Source organism: Nanorana parkeri, unplaced genomic scaffold, assembly GCF_000935625.1.
Source record: "Nanorana parkeri isolate BGI_ZX_2015 unplaced genomic scaffold, ASM93562v1 scaffold1771, whole genome shotgun sequence".
Taxonomy (NCBI): domain Eukaryota; kingdom Metazoa; phylum Chordata; class Amphibia; order Anura; family Dicroglossidae; genus Nanorana; species Nanorana parkeri.
Window position 1 is genome coordinate 136,545 of NW_017308039.1, and position 13,247 is coordinate 149,791.

The 13,247-nt window shown below is 43.4% G+C and overlaps 1 protein-coding gene across 1 annotated transcript in view; it reads left to right on the forward strand.

Moving 5' to 3' along the window:
- Positions 1 to 13,247, forward strand: part of LOC108799617 (zinc finger protein 208-like) — a 65,847-nt gene that overhangs the window by 1,697 nt on the left and 50,903 nt on the right. Inside the window, exon 3 of the mRNA XM_018571509.1 lies at positions 9,670 to 10,569. Coding sequence (XP_018427011.1) covers positions 9,670 to 10,569 — 900 coding nt within the window. The remainder of the gene's footprint in view (positions 1 to 9,669; positions 10,570 to 13,247) is intronic.

Below are 13,247 nucleotides of genomic sequence, written 5' to 3' on the forward strand. Positions count from 1 at the left end.
GTGCTTCACACAAAATTCTAATCTTACTAAACACCAGAGAATACACACAGGAAATAAAACATTTATATGTTCAGAATGTGGCATGTGCTTTTTTTATAAGCTTACACTTGCTGAACACCAGAAGATTCACACAGGGGGAAAAGCCATTTAAATGTTGGGAAGTGTTTCTCACACACTTTTAGACTTCCTAAACACCAGAAGACTCACACTGCACAGAAACCATTGAAGAGTACAAAATGTGAAAAGTTGTGGAGAAGCCAAACTAATGGAAGTAACAAATGTGCTAATTGTAAATGAACTATGATCCACCTTTAAAAGCTTCACACAGGAGAGAAGCCGTATCAAATTGTAAGATTGAGTTTTATAAAACTGCCCCAACTGCCCCCCTACCTGGAGGTTTAGAAGAGCGAGAGAGAGAGAGAGAGATTGTGCAAAGGAAACCATAACATATAAGTCCGATCTCTGGAAAGGCCATACAGGACTCAATGTCGGGGGGAATAGTCTCCAAGATACAACTGACTCCATATTGTTGTATTAACTAAAAACATTTCATTCTCATGCACACATGCAAACTTAAAGCATTGTGATGTGTTTTTCTTTTCACACATAGAACTGAGAATGTTGCAGCCATGAACATAATTTGAATAGCTTGATGATGTTTTAGAAGAAAGCTAAATTGTAATCATGTTACAGAAATAAATTGAATAGTACACATTTTTCATACTTTGGTTTTCATCACTGATCTATGTAATTTAACAAGGGCCACAGATCTTAACTCTTCCCCGCTATATTGCAAACTAAATTGCTGTCAGGAGTTTGGCTTCAAATTGTCAGTCACAACAGTGATATTATAGATAAAGGTGGAGCCGCCATGTTGTTATATTTCTTGGATAGTTTGGCAGTGTTGGCTCTTTCCTAAATCTTGGCTCTGTTCCAAAATCTCCTGTATTCATAATCTAAAATAAGGAGAACAATATGTTTAGTGAAACCCATGTAATAAGAACAGAAGGTGTGTGGACATTGAATAATCTGCAGATATCTCTCCAACAAAGTTCTTAAGAGAGAATATATATTGCTATATACAGTACTGTGCAGAAGATTTAGGCAAAAATGGTGTAAAGTAAGTATTCTTTCAGAAATAAAAGTGTTAATAGTTTTTGTATCAATTAACAAAATGGAAAGTAAATGAACTACAGAGAAATACAAATCAAATCAATATTTGGTGTGACAACCCTTTGTCTTCTTCTAGGTAGACTTGCACACAGATTTTGAAGGAACGCAGCAGGTAGGTTGATCCAAACATGTTGGGGAACTAAGCACAGATCTTCTGTTGATGTCGGCTTCCTCAAATCCTTCTGTCTCTTCATTTAATCCCAGACAGACTCCATGGTGTTGAGATCCGGGCTCTGTGGGGGCCAACCCATCACTTCCAGGACTCCTTATTCTTCTTTACACTGGAGATAGTTCTTAATGACATTGGCTGTATGTTTGGGGTCATTGTCCTACCGCAGATTACATTTGGGGCCAATCACATGCTCCCTGATGGTATGACATGATGCATAAGTATCCGCCAAGCTAATGAATCAATTTCTATTGGATGATTAATATCATCATGTACACCAATTGGGGGATGCAACTGGGATGTATCTCAGTAATTATGCCAATATTTTTTATTATATAAACTCGCAACCAAAAGTAAAATTTGCATAATGACAATCTGACATTGTGTCCAATACGTATTGAGGATCCAATTTTACGGACAAGAACACATTTACTGCCCTTGGCGGTCTGACTGTTTCTGACAGGACAGTTTCTGGTGACCACAATGTGATCTTAATCAACTGAATCCTTTGTCTGACTGGCAGCTCAGTTGTGCAGGGTCAAAGATGGATCTGAGTCGGCACCCAAAATGGTAAGCCTTACTTAGTTATATGAGAGAGAGAGAGGGAGAGGTAGGGATGGAGGTCGGGACGAGGAGAGGAAAAGAGAGAAGAGAGGAATGGAAAGAGTGAGGTGGAAAGACAGCGTGGGAAAGTCAGAGAGGGAAGATAGAGGGGGAGGGAAGAGAGATAGAGAAAGGAAGGGAGAGAGAGAGAAAGTGGGAAAGAGAGGGGAAGAAAGTAAGAGGGGGGAGAGAGAGAGACAGAAATTAAGACAGCGAGAGATAGAGGGAGGGAAGGATACCTCGGCCCAAATCCTGAGTCTGTACAGACTGAGTGCCCACAGACTGGAAATCGAATCAGGGCAGCACAGACAGACCTACAAGCCCAGGGAGAATAGACTGTGCCAGCGTTGTGACCAGGGGGCCCTGAAGGAGGTGGTCCACTTCCTGCTACAGTGCCCCCCAGTACTCAGCAGTGAGGGACACTAATTTCCAGAGCTCTCATCTCTCATCCCGGACTTCACTTCTATAGAAGAGAAGAGGAGACTCCACATTGTACTGGGAGAAGGGAAAACTCCACATTGTACTGGGAGAAGAGAAAACTCCACATTGTACTGGGAGAAGAGGAGACTCCACATTGTACTGGGAGAAGAGGAGACTCCACATTGTACTGGGAGAAGAGGAGACTCCACATTGTACTGGGAGAAGAGTAAACTCCACACAGTACTGGGAGAAGAGACTCCATACTGTACTGGGAGAAGAGGAGACTCCACATTGTACTGGGAGAAGAGGAGACTCCACATTGTACTGGGAGAAGAGGAGACTCCACACTGCACTGGGAGAAGAGGAAACTCCACATTGTAGTGGAGGGGAGAAATAGAGAGAGAGGGAAGGAGAGAGAGGAAAAAAAGGGGGGAGAGAGATAGAGGAAAGAGATAGAGACAGACATAGAGGGAGAGAGAGACAGAATTTAGGACATATTTAGGCTGGGTTCACACCTGGGCATACGGAATATGCACGTTTACCGCGCCTTTCATGCCACGTGTTTTTACCGCGATTTGCGACAAACGCGCGTTTCCGGGGGCTATCCACCTGTATCCTAATGGATAGGCACAGCAAATACGCCCCAAAGAAGCTCCTGTACTTCTTTGGGCGTAGGGCGTTTTTCAGCGCTTTCCTACGCGCTGTAAAACGCCCAGGTGGGAACCATGCCCATAAGCAATTATTGGTTTTCACATGTTGAGCGTTTTACAGTGCGTAGGAACGCGCTGTAAAACACCCAGGTGTGAACCAGGCCTTAGAGTGGGAGGGGGCAGCGAAAGGAGAGAGACAGAGGGAAAATGAGAGTGGTAGAAGGAGGGAGAGAGAGATAAGGAGGGACAACAAAAAGAGAGAGAGTTTGGGAGATAGAGCGGAGGAGAGAGATAAAGAGGAAGGGAGAGAGAGAAACAAGGAGAGAGGGAGGGAGGAGAGAGAGAAATAGACAACAAAAAGAGTGTGAGAGAAAGACAGAGTGGTAGTAAGATGGAGAGAGACAGAGTGTAGGACAGGTATAGAGTAGGGGGGGAGATGGGTAGGAGAAAGGAGAGGGACATGGGGGAAATTAGAAAAAGAGAAAAGGAGGGACACCAAAAAGAGAGTGAAAAGGGAGACAATGGAAGGGAGAGAGACAGAGTGTGAGAGGGAGAAAGAGAGAGAGAGTGGTAAGGAGAGATACAGAGGGAGGAAATGAGAGAAAAAAGGGGAGAGAGAGTGAGAGGAAGGGACAACAAAAAGAGCACGAGAGAAAAACAGAAGGAGGGAGAGAGAGACAGAGTGTAGGACAGATATAGAGAAGGAGGGGGAGGAGAAATGAGAGAGACATGGGTGGGGAATGTGAGAGAGGGAGAGGTAGTGAAAGAGACACAGAGGGGAATATATCAAGACTGGAGCAGTTTTCTGGTGCAACCAATCAGCTTCTCTCTTTAATTTTTAGAGCTTAACGGAACAAAGTGAAGAGAGGCGCTGATTGGTTGCCAGGGGCAACTGGTCTAGATTCTGTCTGCTCCAGTTTTCATCATTTCCCCCAGAATGAGAGGCAGGGAGAGAGGGAAGGAGAGTGAAACCTATTTTGGAGTTTTATATATCTGATAACAGACAGTGTCTTGTCCTATATAACGCTGCACACAATGACAATATGGTTTTATTTTCTTTGTACTTATACATGTTTCCACCATAAATGTTCTACATTGCAGAGTTCTATGTCTGTAACAATCAGCGTTCTTATCATGGTTATGATGTGAGACGAGTGAGGTTGTTGTGCTAAAGATGAGGTAAATCCAGACATGTGTGTCCTCAGGCTCCCCTCCCCCTGTCACAGCAGCAGGAAGGAGGAAGCCGTATTACCTCGTCTTCTCCTCACAGAGAGAAGCTCCCATGAACACACTCTCCCCCCTCCCCCCGTGCATTGGATTCTGGGACTTGTAGTCTCCTATCAGGACACTAAACCACAGTCTCAGATGACTGGAAGCAGGAAGGAGAAGTTCTGCAGCTGCATTTGTAAGAAGAGCCAGAACATGCAGGAGATCTGAACACCGAGGTACGTTCATATGTCAGAGAAATAAATATGGACATGAATATTAGATATAAGAGCTGCTGCAATAAGGTGTAGACTGAGGGGGGTAACCAAACTTTATCCCTTCAGCTTTTGTGGAACTACAAGTCCCATGAGGCATTGCAGGACTCAGCCAGCCACAGGCATCACTTCTAGAGGCAGAGTGTGTTGTGGGATTTGTAGTTCCACCACAGCCGGAGGGCCGAGGTTTGGCTTCCCCTGGTTTAGAGTAACAAAGGTGAAGTAATCCTTTCATCTCCATCTTACGCATTTGTTGTTTACTGTAATTTCTCCTGCTACAAGGCCTGTGAGTGCTCGACCTCGACTTGTGTATGTAGGCGGGGTTCACTCTCGGGGTGGTGCGTTTGTGTTCCCTTTGGGTTGGCTCTGTGTAACCCCGTGGATGCAACACGACACCAGGCACCCCACGCTCAGGGGCCTCGTGCAAACACTCCCACATGTGTAGTATTGCGCACACAGGGCCCACATGGCTTCAACCGCCTCTGCGTTCGTCGGTGCTCCCTTCCCCTTAGGACGAGAGGCCACCATGAAAGGCACCCTATGTCGGGCATAGCCCCTTTGCACACCTACCCTCCTCAGGATGGTTACAGCCACGATACAGTCCAACATCACACTCCTGTAGAACCCAACCTTCTCAGAGGTTGGATGGAGAAGAACCAGTCCACACAGATAGTCTTTTCTGGGTTTTACTTGAAAAGGATGAACATGACAATAAGCCTACGTTTCAGCCATCCCTGGGTGGGATGACGGCACATCTCTTGATAGTTGCATAGTGATACAGATTAGAGAGAGAGAAAAACAGCCCAGGTGCAGCAGAGAGTCCACGACTTACTTCGGCCAGAGGCCCACTGGCAAATATTGCCAGTCTTACAGCTCCTCACTATTCTCCAGAATCCCATCCTTGTCAGTCCTAGCTCGGTGGTTTCCCCCTCCAGCGGAAACTGGGGAATCTCTATAGCTCTACATAGTCCTAGGCCTGGTCCTGTATTTCCCATGGACCAGCCTATGTTTTAGAATCAGTCTCTCTCCAGAGACTCTGCATACAGTCTTAAACTTCTGCTCTCCTGCACTCTACTTCTACTTTTCTCTCTCGGGTGCCCCCTATAAATCAGCTCTCCTGGGACACAGAGTCTCCCCAGGCCAGAGCTACATCTATCTCTAGGGCCCCATGGGGGCATCTAGTGGCCATTGGCCGTACTGCACCTACCTACATGTATGTGTATAGATATATTTCCTCACACAAGCATGGCAGCATACACATGGGCATAGCTCTGTCGCTCACCAAATCAGAGGCCTGGTTATACTATACATGAAAACAGCCAGGCAAGGCAGAATTTTCTACGTTTTGTCCTCACTGCGGGCTATGCCGTTACTATGATTCATTGTTATTATTTTACCTTCACCTTGCCGGTTTCCTCTGGTCTGCCGCACAGGTTCAGCCTCTCCTGTAGTTCCCTCCATTCAGGTTGCTAAACGCACCTTAGGAGGGAAGCCTCCCCTACATCTACAAAGTTTGGGGTGCAGAATTTGGTTTCTTGGGGTCCCCTCTTGTTCAGATGTCTCCTCCATCATGGCGGCCAAGACGCTTCCTGGCCTTGTGACTCTGTCGGACTATGATTGAGCCTCAAAGAATCATTTACAATATTGCTATTGTGATGGAGTGTGTTTAGAAATGATTGAGCCTCATCATCAGAAAACTGCGCTTCTACTGGAATGATGTGACACACATGGGCGAGATGACACCGGGGGATCCTCTCCTCTTCCTTGCATTTCATTTGTGAATGTGCTAATATTTCCCGTGGCTCTGCAGTGGTGGCTCTGGCTGGATCTTGTTTGGATATCTGTTATTATGTGTGTAGAAACCTTCGGCTGGCAACTCATATTTACATGCCAGGAGCTGCCATCATCCCAGGTGGATAAAAAACATCCTGGAAGGGCAATTTGGCCGCTTAAGGCAGACGTGCACCCTGGATAGTGACTATCTGACTCAAGGAAAAATTCTTAAAAACAGGTTTCTGGACAAAGGTTATGATGCTGAGCTCATGGACAGGGCTTTCGTCACACACCAGTCCCATTATACCAACAGGCCTAATGCTAGCTCGAGATCAGGAGAACAGTTTGGCTTAAGATTCTGTACTCAATTTCATGATGGAGCCTTCAGGATCGCCAAAATCCTTAAAAGAGCATTGTAGAATACTTAAAGAGGATCCAATACTATCTGAATCCCTTCCTGAGAGGCCCTGCAAAGCTTTTAAAAAAACAAAAGATCTGCGTAGCTCTCTAGCACCCAGTAAGTTAAAATCAGGCTCAATAGCTTTAGGGAAAGGAATTTTATGGGCAAACAGGTTACATATACATTTACAACAAAGGTTGTGATGGGGTTCAGATAATTAGAAAATAGTATACATTTATTAAATTCATTAAAAAGTTTTTTTCATGATGAAAATTAAAAATCAATGCTCTTGCACAAACAGGTTGTTTTAGATGTGGGTCACCCAATTGTGGAGCTCGTCCTTTTTTGTGGCACCGTCAAAAAGATTTTATCAGCTCCAATGGTAAAACTTTCCGTGTAAAACAAATTTTAAACTGTGGGTCAGAATGTATAGTTTATGGTATTGGCTTTCCTTGTGGCAAATTGTACGTGGGCCGTATATCGAGGACTCTCAGAATTAGATTTGGTGAGCATAAAAGGAATATCCTGAACAAAAAAGATGACTACTCACTGCCTTGGCATTTTTTTAAACTCCACAGTGCTAAACCTGATGGACTGAGAGTCTTTGGCATTGAGGGAATTCCCAAAATGGCTGATGGGGGTGTTAGATTCAGGAAGCTTTGCACCAGGGAGGCTTTTTGGATCTACATTCTCAATAGCCTGTCCCCAGTGGGACTCAATGAGGGGATTGATATAGCCTTTGTAGTTTAGTGAATCCCATTTTCCCAGGCCTTCTCTCTCCTCCCTCCTTTCCCTTGTTCCACAGGTTTTTTTTTTCAGTTGCCAATCCTCTGGGGTGTCTGCACATTTTGGGCCCCTTTTTTTCAGTCCTGTGTAGACACTGCTATATGTAGTGTATCCATAGTTGTCTTTGTTTCAATGTGCTCAATTTTCATCCATCTACAATCCCAGCCACATGATTATTGTGGTATTTTATGGTATGATTCGTGTACATGTCTCGTTTCCATGGAGCATTGTGTGCGTGTGTGTGTGTGTGTCTGTGTGTGTGTATGTAGTGAATTGCCGGCATTATCTAAGGCATATTTATTACCCCCCCTCTCCTTTCATACCTTTGTATAGATTATTTAATTATTGGTAAATGTGATATATATTATTTATTTTATATGTATGCCCTTTTTAATATTTTTTTAATTTGTAATCATTTTCATATATCCTTTTTATTTATCTCTCCATCTCTAATATTTTTTACATGGTTCATAATCTATTTACATGATGTACAATGTCGTCAATATCGTTGTCAAATAAACCAATGGCTGATTTTGTTTGTCAGATTGGCTTTCTTTTCAAGCTTGTGTAGATATAATGCATAGCCCCTTACAACGAGCAGCATGGTCCCCATGCACAGATTATCCCCTCATATTTCACCAGCAGGTGAATATATACAATTTGCAGGCTGGATACTGCCATTTATTACACATTAATGTTTACTTATTCCAGCATAGATTGCCCTATATCCTTTTCTGCTACATACTTTGTAATTCTGGTGGGATCATGATGTCATTATGACATAATTGTGTGTTTTGTAGTGCTAGGATTGGCCAGGGTGTTATGCACTATGCGTATATATTGTCTGCTTGGCACTTGTTATTTCACATGGTTTTGCCTGATGAAGGGGATCCTCGTGACCCCGAAACGTTGCCACTATGTGATATTATGCACATGTGCAAATAAAGGACATTTCTTCAATGATATTGGAGCGCCGGAGTCCCATGTTTTCTTGCTCAGATCGCATACACAAACCCTGCCCAAAAAAGAAATACTGCATGCACAATTTTTGTGATCACATCACACTAGAATGCAGGGCATTGCTGTACCACATGTGGGCGGAAGGCATGTCTGCAGTGCCTTTGGAATTAATGGCACCATCATGTACCCTTCCACCCCAGAATGCAGGAAGGGTTTGTTTATGTGATCTAGTGTTTTCATGGAAAGGAACCTTGCACTGGATAGTGGGAACAAGCCCAAAAGGGAAAACATATTTGGATTAGATAGACTCATCATGTCTAGTTATTATAAGAAGAGTATAAGAAGACAACTGAGGTCACTATAATGATAAACTATAGGTGTACACTTTGGATTTTTGTCTATAAAACAGTAAAGTCCTATATCTCTACTCTGCCAGAGTTATGGATAATTATTACATACAGTAAATCTGCTAAGGGCAGTGAGGAAGTCTTACATTTCTAAACTCAAAACTCAATATCTGACCTCAGTCTGTTGTTTGTATTGAGATTGTGTGTAAACATTTATTTTTACTTTTCATATAGGTAATTAATGACCTCAATTAGCCATTCAACATCTACTGCGGAAAAAATTAATTGCTAAACAGAGCCACAAAATGAACAAAGTTACTGAGAAGCTGCACCAATGTTTTGTGTGCCAGAAGAGTTTTATCTATAAGTCAAAACTCATTAGTCATCTGAGGATTCACACTGTGACGACATGGTGATCAGTTTATGTGTATTGGTTAAGTTAAATGTGTATTGGTATTGAGTTATGTTTGAGTGCGTTATGCTGTGTGACCTGGTTATGGAAAGACTATCAGAACAATCCCTCGTTATCTCCTATTGTTCTCTGAGGGAGCTCAGAACAATGACATTCTGGCCAGGCTGCTGTTATGGCTGTCTGGAGCTCGTTAGCAGGTGGACACCTGTGGTGTTATGAAGACAGAATGTCCAGGGAGGGGACGGGGGATGTGATGGGATTATATTCTGATTTCATCACTTGCTGTATATAAGTTTGTGCAGTTGCTCAATAAAGCAGAGTTTGTTTACCCTACACTCCAGCCTTGGCCAGTGACTGGGGAAACTGGGAGCTACAGATCAGCGGGTTCCAATATCTCCTCAGCAAGGAAGAAGACAGCGGCGGACATACTCATCCTGAGTACGGGGGTCCGTCACACACACCGGGGAGAAGTTATTTAAATGTTCAGAATGTCACAAATGCTTCTCACAAAATTCTGGTCTTACTAAACACCTGAGGATTCACACAGGAGAGAAACCATATAAATGTTCAGAATGTGGAAAGTGCTTCTCACGAAGTTCTATTCTTACTGTACACCAGAGGATTCACACAGGAGAGAAATCATATAAATGCCCTGAATGTCACAAGTGCTTCTCAAGCAATTATCGTCTTGCTGAACACCTGAAGATCCACACAGGAGTGAAACCATATACATGTTCAGAATGTGACAAGAGGTTCTCCGCACATTCACATCTTACTAGGCACCAGAGGATCCACACAGGAGTGAAACCATTTAAATGTCCAGAATGTGACAAGTGCTTCTCCGATCATTTTAGTCTTATTAATCACCAGAGGATTCACACGGGAGAGAAACCATTTAAATGTCCAGAATGTGGGAAGTGCTTCTTTTCTAAACCTTCACTTATTGTACACCAGAAGACTCATACTGGAGAAGAGCCATTTAAATGTTTAGAATGTTACAAGTGCTTCTTTTTTAAATCTGCACTTGTTGTACACCAGAAGACTCACACAGGAGAGAAACCTTATAAATGTTCAGAATGTGACAAGTGTTTCCCAAAAAAAGCTCATCTTGCTAGGCACCAGATGATCCACACAGGAGAGACACCATATAAATGTTCAGAATGTGGGAAGTGCTTCTCACTAAATTTTCATCTTGCTCGGCACCTGAGGATCCACACAGGAGAGAATCTACATAAATGTTCAGAATGTGGAAAATGTTTCTCAAGAAGTTCTCACCTTACTAGTCACGAGAGGACTCACACAGGAGAGAAACCATTTATATGTTCAGAATGTGGCATGTGCTTTTTTTATAAGCTTACACTTGCTGAACACCAGAAGATTCACACAGGGGAAAAAGCCGTTTAAATGTTGTTAAGTGTTTCTCACACACTTTTAAGGGGTTATTCACAAAGCTAGCCGAAGGTTCAGCTGATCCTTTGACTATGGCCAAAAAACATTGGGCCATAGTTCTCTTTTAACATGCAGAGTTTACTGGAATATTGCATCATCCAAGCAGCTGTTCCATATAATACATGTATCAGAGTGTTCTGTCATCACTACAAGTTGCCCTGTGGTCTGTGTATAGTTCAACATGCAGCTAAACCTGAGGTGGAAAATGAGAAAAGTATATACTCTCATGAACATAGGCAAACATTCAGCTTGTCTTTAAGGATCCATTTCATTTATAAAGGCTCCATTTTGTTTGTTCAGCTATAAAGGTTAAAAATCTAAAATATATTTTCTGCTTTTAAAATCTTGCTTTTGCTGATAGCTAAAATGAAATACATCTTCTTTCATATTGTATCAAAGGACTTATTTAAACCATTAAGAGTTCTCCTTTCCTCATGTATCAAATGTCTTGTACTGACAGTAAAAGGGGATGCTTCACCTTTATAGTATACCAGATGTTTCCAGAAATGTTAGGATCCTTAAAACATAGATTTTTGGCTGTTGCTATGTGGTTATGGACAGGTAACTATTTATCTGCCAAGCTAATTAATCAATTTCTATTGGATGATTTATATCTTCATGTCCACCAATTGTGGGACGTAACTGGGATGTATCAAACTAATTATGCAAATATATTTTGTTATATAAATTCACAGCCAATAGTAAAATTTGCATAATGACAATCTGACATTGTGTCCAATACGTATTGAGGATCCAATTTTATGGACAAGAACACATTTACTGCTCTTGGTGGTCTGACTGTTTCTGCCAGGACAGTTTCTGGTGACCCCAACGTGATCTTGATGGACTGAATCCTTTGGCTGACAAACAGTAAGCCTTGCTTACCTCTATGGGAGAGAGAGGTAGGGATGGAGGTCGAGACGAAGAGAGGAAAAGAGAGGAATGGAAAGAGTGAGGTGGAAAGACAGCGTGGGAAAGTCAGAGAGTGAATATAGAGGGGGGAGGGAAGGGGAGATAGAGCTAGAGAAAATAGAGGGACAGGGGAAGAGAGATAGAGAGAGAGGAAGGGAGAGAGAAAGTGGGAAAGAGAGCGAAAGAAAGACAGAGAAAGAAAGAGGGGTGAGAGAGAGAGACAGACAGGAAGGGAGCGAGAGATAGAGGGAGTGAAGGATACCACGGCCTAGGAAGTTTCAAGCCAGCCATAGAGGCCATGAGACAAGTCATGTAGAACCTTCTATGCCATCAGGAGATAGCTATACCACCTGTAAGAATCTGGCTTAAAATCTTTGAGTGTGTCATCATCCCAATCCTCCTTTGTGGTAGTGAAGTATGGGGCTTTGTCACCTACCCAAACCAACCTCAATGGGACTTCAGCTAAACAGAAATTTCCCATCTAGAATTCTGCAAGCACCTCCTCCAAGTGCATCGGAGGACCTCTAACAATGCTTGCCGGGCAGAGCTGGGCAGATTCCCTTTACTTCTAGAAGTACAGAAGAGAGAACTATTATACTAGTATGACCTAAAAAATAGCAGCCCCAACTCATACCAACATAAAGCCTTACTGGCCAACAAGGACCATCCCAGTTCATCACCACCTTGCTCATCAAAGCACCCATGAATGTGTCCTGACAAAATCTCAAATAAAGGACATAATGAACTAAAGAAAACTATTTCAGAGAATGGAGCAATTAAATAAACTCCCAGAAACTATTTACCAGTCACTACAGAGAGAATACAAACTGGCCCCATACCTGGAGATGTTACAAGACCCCAAAGGCAGACAAATCCTGAGTCTGTACAGACTCAGGGAGTGCTTAGAGACTGGAAATCGAATCAGCGCAGCACAGACAGACCTACAAGCCCAGGGAGAGTGCAATGTGCTAGTGTTCTGACCAGGGGGACCCGGAGGATTAGATCCACTTCCTGCTACAGTGCCCCCGAGTACTCTGCAGTGAAGGACACTCACTTCCAGAGGCTCTCGTCTCTCATCCCGGACTTCACTTCTATAGAAGAGAAGAGGAAACTCCACATTGTACTGGGAGAAGAGGAGACTCCACATTGTACTGGGAGAAGAGGAGACTCCACATTGTACTGGGAGAAGAGGAGACTCCACATTGTACTGGGAGAAGAGGAGACTCCACATTGTACTGGGAGAAGAGGAGACTCCACATTGTACTGGGAGAAGAGGAGACTTCACATTGTACTGGGAGAAGAGGAGACTCCCCATTGTAGTGGGAGAAGAGGAAACTCCACACTGTACTGGGAGAAGAGGAAACTCCACACTGTACTGGGAGAAGAGTAGACTCCACATTGTACTGGGAGAAGAAGAGATTCCACATTGTAGTGGGAGAAGAGGAAACTCCACATTGTACTGGGAGAAGAGGAGACTCCACACTGTACTGGGAGAAGAGGAGACTCCACATTGTACTGGGAGAAGAGGAGACTCCACATTGTACTGGGAGAAGAGGAGACTCCACATTGTACTGGGAGAAGAGGAGACTCCACATTGTAGTGGGGGAAGAGGAGACTCTACATTGTACTGAGAGAAGAGGAGACTCCACATTGTACTGGGAGAAGAGGAGACTCCACATTGTACTGGGAGAAGAGGAGACTCCACATTGTAC